This window comes from Sprattus sprattus (assembly GCF_963457725.1).
Source record: "Sprattus sprattus genome assembly, chromosome: 5".
Taxonomy (NCBI): Eukaryota; Metazoa; Chordata; class Actinopteri; order Clupeiformes; family Clupeidae; genus Sprattus; species Sprattus sprattus.
Genome location: NC_137924.1, coordinates 43,727,981 through 43,747,980, shown reverse-complemented (window position 1 = coordinate 43,747,980; position 20,000 = coordinate 43,727,981). Strand labels below are relative to the sequence as shown.

At 42.3% G+C, this 20,000-nt stretch overlaps 2 protein-coding genes across 8 annotated transcripts in view; both read left to right on the top strand.

The window, feature by feature from the left end:
• Positions 1-12,458, top strand: part of ppp1r14bb (protein phosphatase 1, regulatory (inhibitor) subunit 14Bb) — a 21,336-nt gene extending 8,878 nt beyond the window's left edge. For all 4 annotated transcript variants that reach the window (XM_080838802.1, XM_080838799.1, XM_080838800.1 and 1 more), the window contains 3 exons: positions 8,635-8,718; positions 9,109-9,141; positions 10,371-12,458. In XM_080838802.1, the coding sequence (XP_080694928.1) occupies positions 8,635-8,718; positions 9,109-9,141; positions 10,371-10,439 (186 nt within the window). In that variant the 3' untranslated portion in view covers positions 10,440-12,458. The remainder of the gene's footprint in view (positions 1-8,634; positions 8,719-9,108; positions 9,142-10,370) is intronic.
• A 962-nt stretch (positions 12,459-13,420) lies between these two features.
• Positions 13,421-20,000, top strand: part of brms1 (BRMS1 transcriptional repressor and anoikis regulator) — a 10,044-nt gene continuing 3,464 nt past the window's right edge. For 2 of the 4 annotated variants that reach the window (XM_080839134.1, XM_080839137.1), the window contains exons 1-7: positions 13,678-13,784; positions 16,200-16,461; positions 17,093-17,183; positions 18,638-18,765; positions 19,029-19,108; positions 19,388-19,484; positions 19,983-20,000. The exon at positions 19,983-20,000 is cut by the window's right edge and continues 75 nt beyond it. In XM_080839134.1, coding sequence (XP_080695260.1) covers positions 16,242-16,461; positions 17,093-17,183; positions 18,638-18,765; positions 19,029-19,108; positions 19,388-19,484; positions 19,983-20,000 — 634 coding nt within the window. In that variant the 5' untranslated portion in view covers positions 13,678-13,784; positions 16,200-16,241. Of the gene's footprint in view, positions 13,507-13,677; positions 13,785-16,184; positions 16,462-17,092; positions 17,184-18,637; positions 18,766-19,028; positions 19,109-19,387; positions 19,485-19,982 lie in introns of those variants that run through there. The other 2 variants (XM_080839136.1, XM_080839135.1) reach the window with 2 other exon arrangements.

Here is a 20,000-nt window from a genome sequence, read left to right as displayed (position 1 = left end):
CTCTCCTCCACAAGACCAGATCCTGCCGGTCCAGCTGCCTCCACAGGCCCACTGCTGTCTGTCACAATGTCAGCCCTAGAGGGACGAACACTCACAATCATGTGAACACACACACACACACACACACACAGTCATACACACACACACACACACACACACACACAGTCATACACAAGGAGTCATACTCACTCACATATATACACTAACACACACACACACACACAAACACATACACACAAAACTGTCATGTATTCCGTACGTTTTATTCATCAGAGCCTCTCCAGAGACTGCTGTAATGTGTGTTGTTGGAGAGGACTGATGGCCGGAAGAAAGCAAATGAACTGAAGAACCATCATAAAAATGCACAAGTCGATAGTGGAAGGAAGAGAAAGAGAGGGAGAGAGAGTGCGAGAAAAAAAGGGCAAAAAACAGTAGGCGTGTAGCAGAGGGAGGAAGAAAATGGAAAGCTTACTCTGTACTTTTCCACTGCCCCTTCCAGTGTGTCTCTGTGTGTGTCTGTGTGTGTGTGTGTGTGTGTGTGTGTGTGTGTGTGTGTGTATGTGTGAGAGAGAGCGTTTGTGTGTGGGTTCGCATTTGTGAGTTTGTATGTGTGAGTTTCTTCCTATAGTGAGGATTTAACTCAGCCTCTCACTGCCTTAAGCTTGCCCCGGCTTATAAGTAATCAGACATTCAGTTTAGGTGTCTGGGATTCTGAATGACTTCTCTGGCTCTTGTATGGCATCGTCCCTTCTCTTCCTGTCTCTTTCTTCTTCTGCTATTTCTTTTTCTTTCTTTCTTTCTTTCTTTTAGTTGTTCTGCCTCTTGTATGGTATTTCTTCTCTCCTCCTTTTTCTTTCTTTCTTTCTTTCCACACATCTCTGTCTCCATGCCAACATGTGGGCCCTGGCTGCCTGCTCTGCTCTGCGTGGCTGCTGTTCCACTCTCTGCTCCAGAGCTCGGCAGACGGCTCACGCGGCACCGCCAACCGGACCGCCGTGTCGAGTCGCCCCTGCCACGTCTTGGCGCTCGACGTCTGGCACGAACTATGCCAGTTATGCTCCATTTGTTCCAGTAGTGTGTGTGTGTGTGTGTGTCACCATCACTTCTATCAGCCCAACTGGTCGCCCTCGCGCTCTGCTCAGTAGTTGATAAGATCCAACACGACACAAAGCGTTCAGTTCTCCTCCATGGAAAGCTCTGTTGAATCAGTCTCTCACATAAGACCCAACGTGCTAAGGCTGATAAAGCCTCTATCATAACTTGCAAAATTGAGTTTAGCATTGTGTATTACAGCTTCTAGAGCAATATGCAGTTGTGCTGGCTTCATGCTGAATTGCTTATTGGGCTGACATGCTTGTACCAGCTCCCATACTGTGTTTCATTATGAAGGAAGGGGCCCTCTGTGGTGAATGTTGTTTTCCACATATAAGTAAAGTGAGGGTATGGCACAAACCAGGGGAACACAACACAGACACGTCCAAACTGATTTTGCCTTCAGCGTATGAGGGTTTTATCAGACCATATCCTCTCTCTCTTTCTCCCCCCCTATTTCTCTGTCTGTCTCTCTCTCTTTTGTCTCTAGTCACTCTTTCTTTCTGTCTCTCTCTCTCTCTCTCTCTCTCTCCCTTGGCCTCTCTCTCTGTCTCTCTGTATCTCTCTCTCTCTCCCTTGGCCTCTGTCTCTCTCTCTCTCTCTCTCTCTCTCTCTGTCTCTCTCTCTCTCAAACAAAACAAACAAAAACAAACAAACAAGGCTGACTGTAGTCAGTTTTTATTTTGCACAAACAACACACAGTAACACACACGTGCATATACAGTGGCGATCAGGACACACACAAACACACACACGCATACGTAGGCCTGAGGTCGCAGTGAATTTTTCCTCCGCATTTCACCCATATCTCTCTCTCTCTCTCGTCTTACCTGATCTTCCACCTGCTATCTTGCCTCATTTCCTGTGAGCTAGTTCTAACGTGTGAAACACCCATCCTTTGTTTGTCTGATCATTTTCCATTCCATGTAGACTTGGTCATGTGTGTTATACTAACACCATGTTAGTATGTTATGATAAATGTGTACAGGAAGTGGAAGTTGATTGAGTATGTCCGAATTTTGGTCAGCTTAATGCAGACTTGATGGTCTCCACATCAAAGATTAATTCATAACCTGGTTTTGTTGCTGTGACTGAAAAGTTAGTTAGTTTTTAAAGGGTAATGTCCAGCCACACGTACCACCTGATTATTGGTCTCACTCGGCATGTGACGGACTGTCTAGTACATGTTGCTTGCTTAGCTGGAAACACTGGTGGACAGTGCAAGTTGGTCACAAGTCATTGGCGCTCTGATTGCACGCATGAATCAGTTTTATCTCCGTGCCAGGTCGAGCCAATCATTAAGTTACAAAACAGAGACTTATCACCCATCCTTTTAAACGATTCATTTCAGAATAAAAGTCAAACGAAAAGCGCACTCCTGTGCTTTGCATATTGGTCAACTGGCCAGTTTTGCTCAAAGTAGGCAGTGCATGGCCAAGTTTAGTTGTGTGGTACCATGCTATATACAGTCTGGTGAGACTACCCGCCTTTCTTTTGAAAAGGTTACCAATATGTAGAGGGAAGCAGACCTGTATGAGGGGAACTGTTTAGTTCCTCTTGAGTCAGAACACTGAAGTTAATTTCAAATGCTGATATAGCATCGGTTCTGATTCATTTTGTTTCCGATTCAATCAAGCTTGAAATCAGTGTGCAGTTTTCTCATAGGAAAACTTTATATAGCTTTTCAATGCTTCAAAGAAATGGACAGAAATGTCCAAATTAAGTATTCTATTAAATATACTATTTGACCTTACACTTAAATTCTTAACTTAACTGAAAAGAAGCAGTGTTGGTTATATCTAGCTCTTTATTTCCATGCTATCTCCTGTTAGCACCAGTTGCTTGTGATCACTTAAGCCCCATGTCACTTAAGTATTTGAATTAGAGTTTCTTTGGAACATATTTTGACCAAGATTATTCAAAATATGTGCCACATCACACACCTTACTAATGAGCCCCTGTAATCCTTCCCAGAAATCTTAATCCCCAATATAAGACTCATAGATATTGCTGGAGCAGAATGCTATTACTATGGGCTGTTGTTGTTGCTACACAACAAAAAAGGCCACCTCTCCTCTGAGGGCCTCTGGAACCTCTCTGTCTTAAAGGTGGTGTGGTGGAGAAACCAGACGGTTTCTACCTTGCCTTCAACACACACACACACACACACACACACACACACACACACACACACACACACACATAGAGCTCCTCTTCCTTGGTGGCGGGCGAGCCTTGGCCATGTGTTCCAGTATGTGGGTCATGGCAGCGTGTGAGTTGAAAATGACCCGCTCCCATACTGTCACATCTCATCCATGCTGACTAGCTGGCAGCCCGCAGACAGACACACACACACACACACACACACACACACACACACACACACACATGCGCGCGCATGAATACACACACACACACAGATTGTCACACCCATCATACAGACAGCATTGCCTCGCCACCCCGTCTGCTAAAAGAAAAAACCCAGACCAAGCAGAATCAAGATGAAAACACACACACACACACACACACACACACACAGAGTTCTGTGTCGTCTCCAAACCCAGTCAGATGCACTCAATGCACAGATACACAGTCACTCAAAACATGCACTTATTCAGGTGTGGTTGAGGTGAGGTTGAAATGGCATTTAGAAGGAACCACTGAGGTGTAGGATTACCTCCAGCAGATTGCACGCACACACCCACCCATCCACACACACACACACACACACACACACATACACAAACACACACAAATGCTTGGAAGGTATGCTATGATAAGAGCTTTTTTCCATCACCTCCCCTGCTATGCGAGATGAGCTGTGATGAAGAGCATCCATTGCTAAGAGGGTGGTCTCCATCCATTGCGTTGTTGGATTGACTTAAGCTCTGAGAACGAAAGCGTGTCATTGCCTCCGCACCCGTCTCTGAAATGTAACCCCCACCACACCACACCACCACACCCTACCCTCCAATGCTCTCTGTGCCTCTTCGTCTCTCTTTGATTTGACGCTAATCTTCTGTGCTCTCGCTCCGATCACTGTCTGCCTCTCTGGCTCATTTCCTGTGCTACGCTCCTCCCTCCCTCCCTCCATCTCCTACCACTATCTTCCCCCTTCCCCCCACTCCCCCCATCATTTCTTCTCTTCCTCCCTCCCTCTCCCTCTCTCTATCCTTTGCTCCTTCATGAGTGACTGGCAGCACATGGTGCCCACATGTTGGGTTGAACATTCTTTGTGTCTCTCACAAGCCCTCTCTCTCTCTCTCTCTCTCTCTCTCTCTCTTTCACTCCTTTTTGACTTCATCCATCCCTCTCTCCCCCTCTCCCTTATTTGACAAGCACAGTCTTATTATCTTAGTCTCTTATTCACACACACACACACACACACACACACAGAAACACACAGAGAAACACACACACAGATAGATAGACGTGACGGTCACAAGAGGTGACCGCTACACACTATCACAGACACACACACACACACACACACACACACAGACAGACAGAGATAGATAGATAGACGTGACGGTGACAAGAGGTGACCACTGCACACTATCACAGATACACAGGCTCCTGCTTCGCTCCAAATCCCCAGATCCTTTAAACCCCCTCATATCCACTTAGCTTCTGCACACACACACACACACACACACACACACACACACACACACACACACACACACACACACACACACACACACACACACACACACACTTAAAAACGTCTAGAATATCTGGATGTGTTGCACATAAATGAACAGCCAATTTCCAATTTTTTTGTGTGTGTGTGTCTGTATGTGTCTGTGTGTGTCTGTGAGTGTAAGTAAACTCGCTATGTGTTTATGTGTGAGGGAGAGAGTAAAGGAGGGTTATGGCACTATCCTAAGGACATCTGTGTATCTGTCTGAAAGGAGGTCTGTTCAAGTTTCTATCAGAGTGGTTGTGAATCGCTGTGTGAATGTTCCTCTGTGTGGTGTGTGTGTGTGGTGTGTGGTGTGTGTGTGTGTGTGTGTGTGTGTGTGAGTGAGAGAGAGAAAAATAGAGAGAGAGAGAAGGAGAGAGGGTGTGTGGTGTCTTTGTAAGGGAGAGAAAGTGTGTGTGTGTGTGGTGTGTGTGTGTGTGTGTGTGTGTGTGTGTGTGTGTGTGTGTGTGAGTGAGAGATAAATAGTGTGTGTGAGAGAGATAGGGAGAGAGGAGGGCTAGGAAGAGTTGCTGAGGGAGAAGGGGAGAGCTTTGGGTAGGGGGGAACTGGGCAGGTGCAATGACAGCTGGTCTGGGCTTCTCTAACCAAGGGGGAGGAAGAGGGAGAGGGAGAGGGAGAGGGAGAGGGAGAGGGAGAGGGAGAGGGAGCGAGAGAGCGAGCGAGCGAGCGTGTCAGAAAGAGAGAGGGAGAGGGAGCGAGAGAGCGAGCGTGTCAGAAAGAGAGAGGGAGAGAAAAAAAGGGCAGGGAACGAGGGGAGAGCTGAGCTCACACTAGCACACAAGCCTAGAAATCAGCCCTTCCAGAAGTTTCTCTTTCTTTCTCTCTTTCTCTCTTTCTTTCTTTCGAGCCTCCATCACTCTACCACACAGCTTTTCCAGTCGCTCCGAGGGGGCCTGGACGGTGTTCCTGAGGCAGCCCGGCTCATCGCCCTGGTCTGTGCGGTTGGTGCGCTGCTTCTTTTATTAGCAGTGCCCTGCATTAGCACTAGCACAAGCCCCAGTGAGTCACCAAGCAGCCACCTCAGGGAGGTCAATGGGGGGGGGGGGTGCTCAGGGTTACTGTGTGTACCCACAGAAGGCATGTGGAGGGGCCTTTTTTTAGCGTGTGTGAGTAAACGGAGAGGGGGGGGGAGGCAAGAGAGTGAGAGAGAGGTGGCACAGAACAGAGGGTGGGGTAAAAGAAAGTAGTAAAGAGCGAGTGAAACGGGTTTTGTTGGCAAATGGAAAACAGAAAAGTGTGGGCGGGTAGAGGGAGAGAGTAAGACTGTCAACCAGCCTTTATTAAACAAGACAACTCTATGTAAAGAAAAGGGAGGAGGAGGAGAAGAAAGGAGAGGGAGAGAGTCAGGCAGAGAACGAGGGGAGGGAGAGGGATCTCTAGCATGTAATTAAGGGTTGGAGCTACCCGTGACTACACACAGCCATATTTTTTTTATACAAATCCAATGAAGAGCCATGTGGCCCTGGGGAAGAGAAAGAGAGAGAAAAACCATGTTGTATGTTTTGAAAGGAAATATATAACGAGTGATAAGAGGTGGCTGGATGAGGAAAGAAAAACTAAGAACAAGAGGAACTAGACAGAGAGCAAACAACATTAGGTGGAATGTTGGCAAAATTACATTGATGTTCCGTCTCACCAACACACACACACACACACACACACACTCACACACACTCACACTCACACTCTCTCTACACAAACATCTGCTGTATATCCAGTTGTTCCCACAGGACTTCTGAACAAGAGTGGCCACTGTGACAGGAACCAGGCCAAGCGCTATCAGTAGGCAGCAATGTGCTTATCATTCTGGTTATTTAAAACCACGCGTGTGTAAAAAGTATGTTTTCTCAGTCATCCATTTCCTACTCCACCAATGATGATATATGAACCAGAGTTGGTTTGTACTCATCATTATCACAGAATGTGTGGGAAACATACTGTTCAGGTCAGACACTTTTAGAATCAGCTATTCTCAATGTGTATGTAGTTCTTCAAGTGAAAATCTCAGGCAATAGAAGATTTATTGTAGTATTTTGTTTATATTTGTATGTTTCTTCTTATTTTCATGGGCAGGTAAACAAATAAACTATAACATAAAAAAAAAACCTCTGCACGTTCAGACACACGCAATACTCCACACTGCCCACTGTACTATAAAGATAATTTGAAGGAGAGTGACATCTAGTGGCAAAGTCGAGCAATTTCAACTTCCTCAGAAAGCCTCGACAATGTGCGTCATTGCCTTAATGAGGCGCCGCTCTATTTTAAACCATGTACAGCGATCCTTGGACTTAAGGGTGGAATCTGTCTGGAACCATATGTGACTTATTTTTAAAGGGACGACGTGGCGTTGGAGTACAGATGAGATAATGGCCTTTTTGCATAGCTTTTGCATGTGCTGTTTCACAGTACATCGTACTCATACTTTCATCAGAATCAGGTTTTATTGGCCAAGTAAGTTTGCACAAACAAGGAATTTGACTTGGTAAACTGGCTCTCAATGTGCTTACACAAAATATACATTACAACACAATACAAAACAAACACAATACAAAAACAAACAGTGCAATGGTCTATGAAGTTTAAGAAAGTATATACAGGAGCTGTGAATTGTTACAACAATAGTGTAAAGAAGTGGAGAGTGCAAGAAGTGCAGGGATAAATATACAGCTGCGGAAAAAATTAAGAGACCATTTAAAAATGATCAGTTTCTCTGGTTTTACTATTTATTGGTATGAGTTAAAGTAAAGTTAACATTTTAGTTTTATTCTATAAATTACTGAAAACGTTTCTACCAAATTTCAAATAAAAATATTGTCATTTAGAGCATTTATTTGCAGAAAAATGACAATTGGTCAAAATATCAAAATAAATGGAATGTTTTCAGATCTCGAATAATGCAAAGAAAACAAGTTCATATAGATTCTTAAACTACACAACACGAATGCTGTAACTTAGGAAGAGATCAGAAATCAATATCTGGAAAAACCGCATCTTTTTTGTTATTTTGACCAATTGTCATTTTTCTGCAAAAAATGCTCTAAATGATAGTATTTTTATTTGAAATTCAGTAGAAATGTTGTCAGTAGCTTATAGAATGAAACAAAAGTGTTAAGTTTACTCAAACACATACCAATAAATAGTAAAAAAAGAAAAACTGATACTTTTTTCAAAGTGGTCTCTTAATTTTTTCCGCGGCTGTATATGCTACAGTGGATAAATATGTATGCTATATATTATATATATTCATGTTTATCCAAAGTAACCTGCAGTACAGTCAATGTTTCTCTAAGCGCTACTGTGAATTACATGACTTGGTATTGTTTGATATTTTTACCATTTAAGTTGGCCTACAAAGCCAAAGAATATGTGAAATGAACCTCATTCTAATTCTGAAGTACATATTATATAGGTTGAGATAATCCGATTTACCATACATGATGTTGTAATAATGTGATATTGTATGTTGGCTGTATACTACGTTATAAGACTGGACATGTGGTTCAACAGCTGAGCACTCACTGTAAGGTTGTGTAATGACCATTAGGAAACAATGGAGCAACTGTTCCACATTAGCTGTAGATCTCTGGTGCACCCATGTCCCAAGGGTTCCTCTGAAGTTGGGCTGCACTGAATGCTTGCTTATGCAAAGGGAAACTGATCTGTGGTCTTGAATGTACTTAAATGAAAATTAATATTTTTTACTATTGTACAAAACAACAAATTGTAAGACTGTCTTTATCCATCAGACGGTCCAAACGTCATTATACAATTAGTTGGTCCTAATTGTTTTCTTTTCCACTGTGTGTGTGTGTGTGTGTGTGTGTGTGCATCAGGAGGAAGCCATTCCTGAGTTGGAGATTGACGTGGATGAGCTGCTGGACATGCAGGATGATGTGGATCGTGCCTCAAGGGTCAAGGTAGGACATCTATCCGTGTTCATTACACTTGCCTTTACCTCCAGTCAGAGAATATTTGTATCCACTGTGAGTAAGGGACTACATATACAGACTGCAACATTATGCAAGTGTTCCAACTTCCAGTAAGAAACAGTGTTGTTAATAGCTGAAGGATCATCATCTAATCTGGTCCACATGAATAATGTTGTTGAGGAAAGCACTGACAGTGTTTTGTCATGTGATCTGTCTGAGAGCCTGCCGGGCCATTTTAAGTTTGTCAATAGGCCTAGTGAATGGATTCATATTGTACATTTGAACTGCTGTATTTTAGGACATCAGGATGACCAATAACATTTTCAGACAGTATTCAAAACAGATCTAACTTCCTGTGTATTGTTTTTGTTTTCACAGGACCTGCTAGTAGAGTGTTACAAACCTACTGACGTAAGTTCTCAGTTCCACTTTGGCTAGTAAAGCACACTATTAAATATCGGAAAGTATGGCAGTGCATCCACATGCCAGTTGTGCATTGATTTGCATGTAGATGGAAGGAATAAAATATCAGTCAGTGAAAAATCTTATACTGTTTTAGTATTGCTTCATGAAGGATTATGATGAACGTATAGAGCCATCTAGGGGGCATTCTGTGCTACAACATGCATTAATTTATGATGAAACAATGTAACACCACAATGCCCTTTGTCCACGAAAGACGCAATTGTTTTTGCATTGTGTACACTAAATATTGAAAAGAGCCAATTATTTAGTTTGCAGAAAATAGGTGACATGTTTTGCACTGTACAATTGTGGACAAAAGGGCGAAAGCATTTCTAAGATTGTGGAGAGACATTTTACAGACAAAAGTAATTCTGTCTACGTAATAGATATCTTACGCCAACATTTATACTTTTATACACAGTACACAATGTGCTACCCTATGATCATCCCATTGAATATTCATTTTGTCCACATGGCAGTTTTGCCATATTAGGGAAGGTATGATGTGCATGAAGGGTCTTTGGTGTGTCGTGTTCTGTCCACAAGGGAAAAGGCTGCTTTAACGTAGGCATCAGGCAAAGTCTAGGAAAGTCCAAGCAGCCTTTGATTACGTGGACATTCTGTTCTTTTTTGCGGACTAACGGACTGTATCGGACTAAAGACCTTTCTAGCACATCATACGTTCAGTAATATAGCCTGCGGAAATCATTCCTTTTGGATTTTAGCATACGAGGTAGAGTTGAAGCAGCCTTTGCTTTCATAAACAGAGTTCATTCTGTATTTTGCCAACTCACAGAATGTATGGACCAAAGACCTTTCATACACATCATACTTTCAGTAATATAGCCCAACAGATAGTAGAACTGATAGTTATGTGAACAAAATGAGCATTCATTGGCACGGAACGATCATATTGTAGCGCATAGTGTATCTCCTGCCACAAAGTATAAATATTGGCCTAGGACATCTATTACATGGACAGAATTACTTTTGTCTATGAAATTAGTTAATTTTGTCCACATCGATGCATTTGGTAGCACAGAATGCACTTTGTCCATGAAATACGGTCCGTTACACTTGGCACCACATAATCATGCCAAACTAGTCATAAAGTAAATACTATGATCGGTTGTGACTGTTCTTCATTGCTTTTTGTCCCTCTTCTCTTCCCGTAGGACTTTGTGTCTGAGCTTCTGGACAAGATCCGCGGAATGCAGAAACTCAGCACGCCTCAGAAGAAATAAAAGCTCTTCCCTCTCTCCCCCCCTCATCCTCCCTCCCTTCCTCTGCCCCACATCTCCTCTCCTCCACTCATCCCTCGCTCTCACAGGGGCTCACTGCCCTCCCCCAGAGTTGATGGAAGGAGTGGGTGATGGCTGTGACCACATCCCAAAATCCCCCTCTTTCTCAGGTTGGGGCGAGGGGCTGTTAGGGAGAGGAGCAGGGGACGCGAATCTAGTCAATCAGATCCGATTATAAGCAGGGCTTATGTTCACCATCTCATTGTATTTTATTCTATTTTTTCTTGTTGGAATTTGTTTTTGTTTGTTTGTTTGGTTGTTTTGATTTAATTTTGAATTCATTTTGATTTAAATGTTTTGAACAGAAGAAAGCAGTTCTAAATGTTTTTTTAAATTTTATTTGAAGGTAAAATCATGTCCTCGTGTTGCTGCGCACGCTTCTGTGGTTTTTGTTTTGTGTGCGTGTGTGTGTACATTTTTTTGGGCATATGCACACACATATAGTCAAGCTGCCTTTAGGCTTAAAGGCACAGGTAGGAGAATGGACTGGTTCCTGTGTATTCGTAAATCACTGGCCAGCACTGTCTGACTCCCCAGCCAAACAGCCCTAGGAAGCACTCACAGCGGTGTGGTTGCGTTGGCCGGTGGAGAGACGAAGATGCAGCCAGTGCAGGAGAGATCAGAAAGATGAGGCCTTGATCTTTTGTTATTGTATTTATTCCTTTTATTTCCCCTTCATATGATGTGCAGTTAAGGGCTTTGTTATGACATGATGGTCTGTCATGCTACTTTGTAGTATAGCTTACTAGGAGAGGGAAAGTGGGAGATGGAGGTAGTGGAGGGATTACACACACTCACACACTCCTTTGGACACATGCATACACACAAGTATACAGATGCACGCAGAGAGAGACACAGACCACTGTTACCCTCAGGGAACTGTTAGAACGTGCTCCTTTACAACACAGCCATAGCTGTTTGGCTACACACACACACATACTGATTCATACATGTGCTTGCAGGCTCTGTCACTTTCACAGACGGTCTGTTAGTTTTCACTCCGTCTGAAAGAAATGGGACGGAGAATAAGGAGGTGAGAGATGGGGTGAGTCACAAGGTTCTGACATCACACCGAAACTCGCTTATCAATGCGCCAACGTATACCCAGACCAGCTTATTGTCATAAGTTGCTCTTGCCAATCATCTTAGCCACGATGCCATCTTCTCTAGGGGCTCAGCCAATCAGATAAAAGACTGGGATCATTGCTGTAGTTCAGGGGTCTGTGATTCTTCAGGTATCTGTTAAGTGACTGCTAGGGTTGTGTGTGTGTGTGTGTGTGTGTGTGTCAGAGGGAGAACTGTAAGGGCCAATCACTACTAAATCAGCACATGATAATCCTTCCTCACCTCCGATACTCCTTTTCTCTTCCATTCTTCATCCCTCTCTCAGCTCACTGTCACTCTCTCCTTCTCTTTCCTTCTTGTGGTGCTCATCTTTTTAGATGAAAGCTTACTGTCTATTTTTTTTTCTTTTTTTATATATCAGACGTTGCCTTAGGTTTTATTTAAGTTACACAGACCAAATAAATAGAGACATTTAATTTTGAAAAAAAAAAGTCAATTTACACAAAATGGAATCTTTGGAAGCTTTAGAGTAATAAAGAACTCTTTTTTTTATGTGGGTGATCGTTTTTTAGGAGTGTGCTTTGACTAGACCCTCTTACGGTGCATTCTTAGGTGCAATTATTAACATTTAATGGAATAGTGGGATTTTTACTGTGTACGAGCTAGTGCTGTTGATTCCTTTTCTTTTTTACTGTAAAAGAACTTCAGAAACAAGTGGATTTCATTAAAAAAGAATAAAAAACAAACACAAATACTTCTATGAAACAAACGTAGAATTGTTAGAGAAAGCTCCACAGCTGTGTTTTTGAAAACAAATGAGAATAATGTAGCAATATTATACTGTCCTGTTCTCCCATTTGTTACACTTTTATGCAACTTTAATAAAAACATGTAAAATACTTTTGTTGTAGATGAGTGTTTATGCATTGCATTTATGATTTATAACAAACGCTGCTATCAAATTGTGAATAGCAGAACTGTCTACGAGCTATAATTTATAATAATTATTATATAATAATAATTTAGCCTATTTTGTGTGTATTGTATATGTATAAATGAGTGTGTGTGTATATATATATATATACAGTATACAGTCATGGACGAAAATGTTGGCACCCTTGCACTTTTGTCAGATAATGCACCACTACTCCCAGAAAAGTGTTGCAATTACAAATGTTTTTGCATTTACATGTTTATTTACTTAGTTTGCATTGGAAAAACACAAAAAATCTGAGAAATAATGCCCAATCTGACTTTATTCCACATAAAACTCAAAAAATGTATGTAAAATAAAACGTGGTTCATTAGACCAGGCCACCATATTCTGCCACTCTGACCGGTCTGCGGCTACGCAGCCCCTTAAGCAGAAAGCTGCAATGCACTGTGTTCTGACCCCTTTCTATCACAGCCAGCATTAAGGTTCTTAGCTATTTGCTCTACAGTAGCTCTTATGTTGGATCGGACCACACGGGTCAGCACAATGAGCGTTTGGCGTCCATGACCCTGTCGCTGGATCTCTGGTGGTCCTTCCTTGGACCACTTTTGGTAGGTAGTAGCCACTGCATACACCCCACAAGAGCTGCTGTGTGTGAAATGCTCCCTCTAGTCCTTACAGTCATTTGGTTTGGCCATCACATGTTTCCTGCTTCCAACACATCAACTTCAGAAACTGGCTGTTAGCTTGCTGCCTAATATATCCAAGCCCTTGACAGGTGCCGCTGTAACAAGATAATACATGTTATTTACTTTACCTGTCATTGGTTTTAACATGATCGGTGTACTACTCTTATTTTGTCACTATGTAATATTGAAGTTGATTCCGGTTCCGAAGTAGATATAATTTTGTCAAGATAAGAGTTCTCTATTTTTAGGAGGGAAACAATTTTGCAATAACAGATACATAAAACATGCATATCATCGTCGATGAGAAGATACGTCGCCTGTTGTGAGTACTCTGTGACCTATAACATATCCTGGTGTATATTAAAAAGGTTGGAAGAGCAGACAGAGCAGGGGAAAGCGAACAGAAGGACTTCATATTGCAGCGATGATCCTGCGCCTTCTGCCGATTGGCCATCTAGAGAAGTGAGCTCAATGTTGATTGGCTACTAGTTGAATTCGATGAAGTAGACAGAATAGTGGTACCGAGGAAGTACGAGTTGTACTATACGTGTTGACAGATTATAAAGATTCTGGAAATTTCCGAACATTAATTATAATAAGGTAAGGGTTTATTTTTGTATTTTAATGGCTGTGTTTCAAATACTTAGGCTACAATTCCGATACTATTCAAAAGGAAAAGTAGATGTCCTACAGTATAGCCTACTTATCCGCTCCGCAAACCTCTATCGCCGGCATCAGCCGGACACTCGATGCATTAGGCTATAACAATGTAGTCACAATTGTATGGACATACTTGTTACAGTAGCGTAGGATAACTATCGCTTAAGCTTTTTCTAGCCTATGTCTATTCGTAGGCTATGTTAATTAATGCAAATAGAAGAAGAACAACTAACGTTACTGTTGCAAAACTAGCTGATATGAACCGAGTTTACAGCCTCCTCCCACTTGGTACATTTGTTCTGGCTTTGTAAAATATTAGTTTTCGCTGGTTACATCTGATAAAGGAGAGGCAACAATGTTACATATGGTCAGCTCCGCAGTCATGTTACAAGGGCGGCCTGGATTCTATGGCAACTCCCTACAGGACATGGATCTTGTGCTTAGCAAGCTAGTCACCTCTCATGCATAGTAGCTTATACATTTCCATTGAAACACAAGCGTCACGTAGCCTAGCCTATACTGCTCCGTACTTTATCCGGCATCTTTTCACAGCATGTTTTCAAACTTCAACTGCACAGCACTTTGGCAGTGTCACTAGTGACAACAATTTAACACGCATCCTTCAGTTCCCACAACAACTTGTAGCGCAGCAACCTTACAGCGCAATAAACGGGAAGGCCAAATATTAGGCAACGTATCGAATACACCCAGTTACAGTAGCCTAACAAGTTCATGAATGTATGAAGAGAGTGGCTTTGACACCTGTCTGAAATGTTTTTTATTCCAGAGTTTCACTAAAGAGGTTCCCTACACAATCTTGACTTCTCCTTTGTTCGTCTCATGAAAAGGCCTAAAACAATGTCTTCGAAAAGGCAATGCGATAAAATAAAATAAAAAAGTAGCCTATTATGTGAAACCTACACAGGGCCGCAGGTGGCCATTTGGGCGCCTTAAGCGGAATTGCCTTGTGAATGTTATTATTAGCCTATATGAATGTGGATCTACTAGCACAATAAAAAACATAGGCTAAACCGACAGAATAAAACGTCACACAAACGTTAACGCAAAAACTAAAGCTAATCAATCAAATCAGCTATACATATATTAACTTCTTTATTCTGTTGGTATTGCATATAACATGTTTTGCTCATCCTTTGCTACTGTATATTTGGTAGATATAAATGTAAAAATAAATGTTTCCAACTTGATGCTGTTTGATTATGTATTTTTTATGGAATATGTTGTTTAGGCTACGTTCTTATATTTTGCCTTTTTGAGACGATAAATGGGAGAATTGTTTTTGCTGTGTATGGTTGAGACATTTTGTGATGTAAACCTGACAGGCTACCATAAAGGAATGTCTATTAAATATAGCACTACATTAATAGAGTTATCTCTGTTGAGTTAAGGAGTGCGAGTGCTATACTTTAACAGATTAGATGAGATGCTTATGTTACATCTGAAGCCGGAGAGATTAAGAGGAAGGCTATCCTCACGACGGACCGTAGGCTAAAATAAGTCACCAGACACTCACGCACTTAAATGCTGGCTAGCATTAGCTTTTTGCCCCATCGACTAGGCTTGATAATCATAAGATATTTTATTTTGTAACGTTACCTACTTAAACGTCTTCTTGCCTACCATGCATTGTTAAGGCTAGTGTTCCAGTATTTTACAATTAACACGTTTAAGCATACGAGATGTAAAAGCGTTATCCTGCAATGTTTTTCTCTTCAGTTGCCTTTCCATTAAGTCTTTCGTAAACTGTTGCCTGTAGCCTTCATATCTTCATCGTTCGGGCTTGACCGGTGCAAGCAAAACAAGCCACATGCGGGGGCACCACAATCCTTCATGTTATTATTTCGTTAAAATATAGTGTAAAGCCTCAATGGGTATAATGATGTAGCCTAGTTGTATGAAAGAGAAATATTAGATTATTATTATGTATTTAAATTGTATATTCATGCGTGTACTTGTGTTGGTGCCCTACGCGTGTATGTAGCGACGGCCCTGAACCTACACTCCAGTTAAAAATAGTGAACAAATAGTGAAATAGTGAAAAAAAGAGTGAACTTGTACAAGTGTAATTAGCATGATAGGCCAACCACTTTACAGATGGGCTTAGTTTAGGCATATAGGCATACTTTCAGTTTGAACAGTAGCATAAGACATGCATAAGACTGTGTGTTGAAAAAAAAAAACATGCATAAGACTGTGTGTTGTTTTTTTACCCCAATGATTTATCTGCCAGCTTGCTGCATGTAAGAGCTAGTGTTAGAGTGTTTGTCTCTCTTCTTCTATCCCTGGATTATTCTGACGAAGATGACACCTGATGTGTAGTTTGTAATGTGACAGGTTGATCCAGGTGAAGAGGAGAAGAGCCTGTGTGTGCTGGTGATGCCGGCCCAGCCCGCTGCCAGAGAGCCCGAGGAGGACATGGAGACGGAGGGAGACTCAGAGGTGCCACAGGTGAATGGCGAGATGGAGGAGGAGCGAGAGAGGGAGGGAGGAGAGGCCGAGGAGACCATGGAGGAAAGTGGCGAGGAGCACGAGAGCGAGAGGGGGAGTGAGTCGGAGGAGAGCGAAGCAGAGGAAGAGGAGGAAGAGGAGAGCTCAGGTGACTTGAGTGGCGTAATAAAGTTTAACTCAGTGTTGATAAAGTCTGTCCATTAGCTTATTGCTTACTTGCTGTACTGGTATTTCTATCCACCCCAACTGGCTTTTAATCTTTTACAGTCAGAGGCTTACAACACTCTACTTTCAGGCCATTTTGGCTGCTGTTCATCTCGTGTGAGGATTGGAAACTAGCAATATTATAAATTGTATATGTAAGGGATTATTATTCTGACATGATTGGTGATTAAATTGAAGATGAATGGATACATTTTTTAATTACCATCTTATTGAAAAGACACAAATCTATTGCTTAATCGTGGGTTAATTCATGGTAAATGGTTATGATTTGCAATTTATGTCTTAATGTCTTCGATGGATGGCCATAGACAGATCAAGAGAGCATAAAATAATCCTGAAAATATTCCTGAATCTTACATAATATGTTCATGTAATGTAGTCACATAAATCTAGCCTCTCAATTTCCCAACCCCAACAGGGAATAAAGACATCACATTTTATCAGATGTCTTTATTCCCTGCTTTTATTAAACCGTTCCAAATGTTAAATGAGCAGAAAGGATAATGATGAATAAAAACAGAAGATCAGTGTTTTTTCTGTGGTCTGAAATACAGAGATGGATGACGAGGACTGTGAGCGAAGAAGAACAGAGTGCCTGGATGAGATGTCAGATCTGGAGAAGCAATTCCTCGAACTGAAAGAGAAGTAAGCTTCCTACTTCTGACATATGAGACATTTGTTCTGGCAACATTTCAGTGGCCAGTTAATAAAGATGAGTTCAGGTCAAGCATACTGTAAGTTGAGACTTAAAAGAGGAACAAATTAAAGGTATTGCTTAACCAACCAACTCAGAGAAGGAGTCCATCTCTCTTTATTGGGGCTGTCAGTTCTAGTGTCTCAGTTTATTTGTTTTTGAAATTTACGTTTGTGACTTGAGGACCCCTTGAAACTAAACTTAATTGAGTTTATCTTTGATAGATGAACACAAAGTGCCCCATCTGAACCATGTTGCCATGTTTTGTGGTGGTTTGTAATGTGCACATCAAGCATAATGGAAAAAAGCCAATTAGAGGGTGACCCATCTTTTAGACAGTTGTTTTATGTCCAAGCATGATAACCAGACAGACCGAGGAGTTGGCAGATAAAGTCCAGGAATCTGAGAGCCATTAACTTAGATGGACCACTGGTAGGATCCATTTCTTGACAGTAGGAAAAAAAGAGAGACCGCCTCAGTTTGTTTCCAGCAGATCAAGCCAGAATAAAAGAAGAGGTTCCGGAGATATGGGCCCACTAGGAAAGCTAGGAATGGCCCAGCAGCCTGGGAGAATAGCAGAGGGATGAGAGGCAGATGGCAGGCATAATCATTCACCTCAGGCTAATCCTGCTAGTAGGCAGACAGGAACCAGGCCTACACCACGCTGCAGCATGGGGGGGCAGTGCTGAGCAGATGACACTTTAGAACTGAGATGATTGTGGTAATCATAAGGAGATGGAAAATGGATTTAAAATAATGCTAGCACCTCCTGGGCAGCATGATTGCTAATAAGTAGATACTTATTTCTGGGGGCAGTTTTAGGAGTATCTTGTTCTTAAGTGATCTACTCTTTTTTATCATGGTTTGGATGACATTTTTTGTCATTTCAAGAGCCCTTGAAAATCATCAAGGATCTGCAAATCACATTGTTATACTAAATAGATTGATGACATTGTACGTGATCTACACGGGATGCACTCCATTGCATAGTCATGCTGATGTAGTTGAGGCATGTTTGGAGACAGACTTTCAAACGTGTAGATGACAGGCCCCCGTACATGCATGTCCTTTTCCACACACAGTGCTGAAGTGACAGCATGTGTACAATGAAACCCAGCCTTTGTTAGAAATGGCCTGAAGGTCAGAGTCGTTGTATTTTTATGTGCATTTGTTTTTGTGTGTGTAGGAAAAATGATCCACTTTACATTTTTTTATTTACATTTGGATTAGTTGTACATGAATTAATTAGGTTGTGCCAAGATCTGAATCTTAGGGCTGACCCATGGTTAAATAGGCTTTAAGGATATGTTGCAGCCAGGGCCATGGTTATGTATGGCGGGGTCTTCACACCTATGCTTTGGGGCCTCATGGAATTCACCGGACCACTCTGTATTGTGTGTTCCAGACTGTTCCGTGAGCGTCTGAGCCAGATGAAGGTGAAGGTGGATGAGGTGCTGGCAGGGAAGGCGGGAGAGTACCAGGACCCCTTGGTCGTCCTGCAGCAGAACATGCAGATGCGCACCCAAGTGGCCGGTAATGGAACTGCACATAATTGTTCCTCATGAGCTGCTTGGGCGTACTCATACCCTGTGTTATCTTCGTGGTCTTATCCTTACTTTGTAGTGATACACCCATGTACAGTTGATTGTTTGAATTGTTATAATAAGCCAGTGCTTCATCTGACCATCAGTCTCTTCCACTCTTATCGTGTTCTCTCTCTCTCTCTCTCTCTCCCCCCCCCCCATCTCTCTGTCTCTTTCTCTCTTTCTCTCTCTCTCTGCCTCCCCTCCCTGTAGGTATATACAGGGAGCTGTGCCTGCAGGTTATCAAGCACAAACATGAATGTGAGATGCAGGGTGCGAGGCAACACCTAGAGGTAACACTTACCTGCTGAACAGACTGGGCCGTACTTAGCCATGACTCACCTTCAGCAAACAGACAGTCCTGCAGTCACTGTTAAATCTCTCTCACTCACATTTTAAATTGGAAATATGATTCATTGGCTTGACAAACAGTTACATTTGCATGTGAAAAGATAGCAACAGTTCAGTAATATCATTTAAAAAACTGTATTTGAAACGCACTGGCACACAGACACACACAGAAAGAGTGTGTGTTAGAGAGGGGGTGAACAAAAAGATGTTTCTCTGGGCAGAGTGAGCGGACGATGCTGTTCGACAACATGAAGACTGAACTGCTGGACAAGATCCGCAGACTAGAGGAGGATAAGCAAAGTATAGACATCACCTCAGGTACACACACACACATGCATGCACACACACACAATCACACACACACACACACAAACACGGACACACAAACACAGACACACACACACACACACACACACACACACACACACACACACACACACACACACACACACACACACACACACAGACAGACAGACAGACACAGGCACACACACACACTCAAACCCAGACACACACACACACAAACACACACACACACACACACACACACACACACACACACACACACACACACACACACACTCCCTAACTCACACACTCTTACACAGGCATTTTATCTCCTAGACAGCCTTAGATTTATAGTAGTCATTACCTTTGGTCCTGCATGATATTGAGCTCCTGCAAGGGGCTAATTTATTTGATCATTTATTAGAAGTAAGGTTAATATAACATGCATGCTCTCTCTCTCTCTCTCTCCCTCTCCCCCTCTCTCGCTCTCTCCCTCCCCCCCTCTCTCTCCCTGTTTCTACCTTTCAGAGTGGTGGATTGACGAGG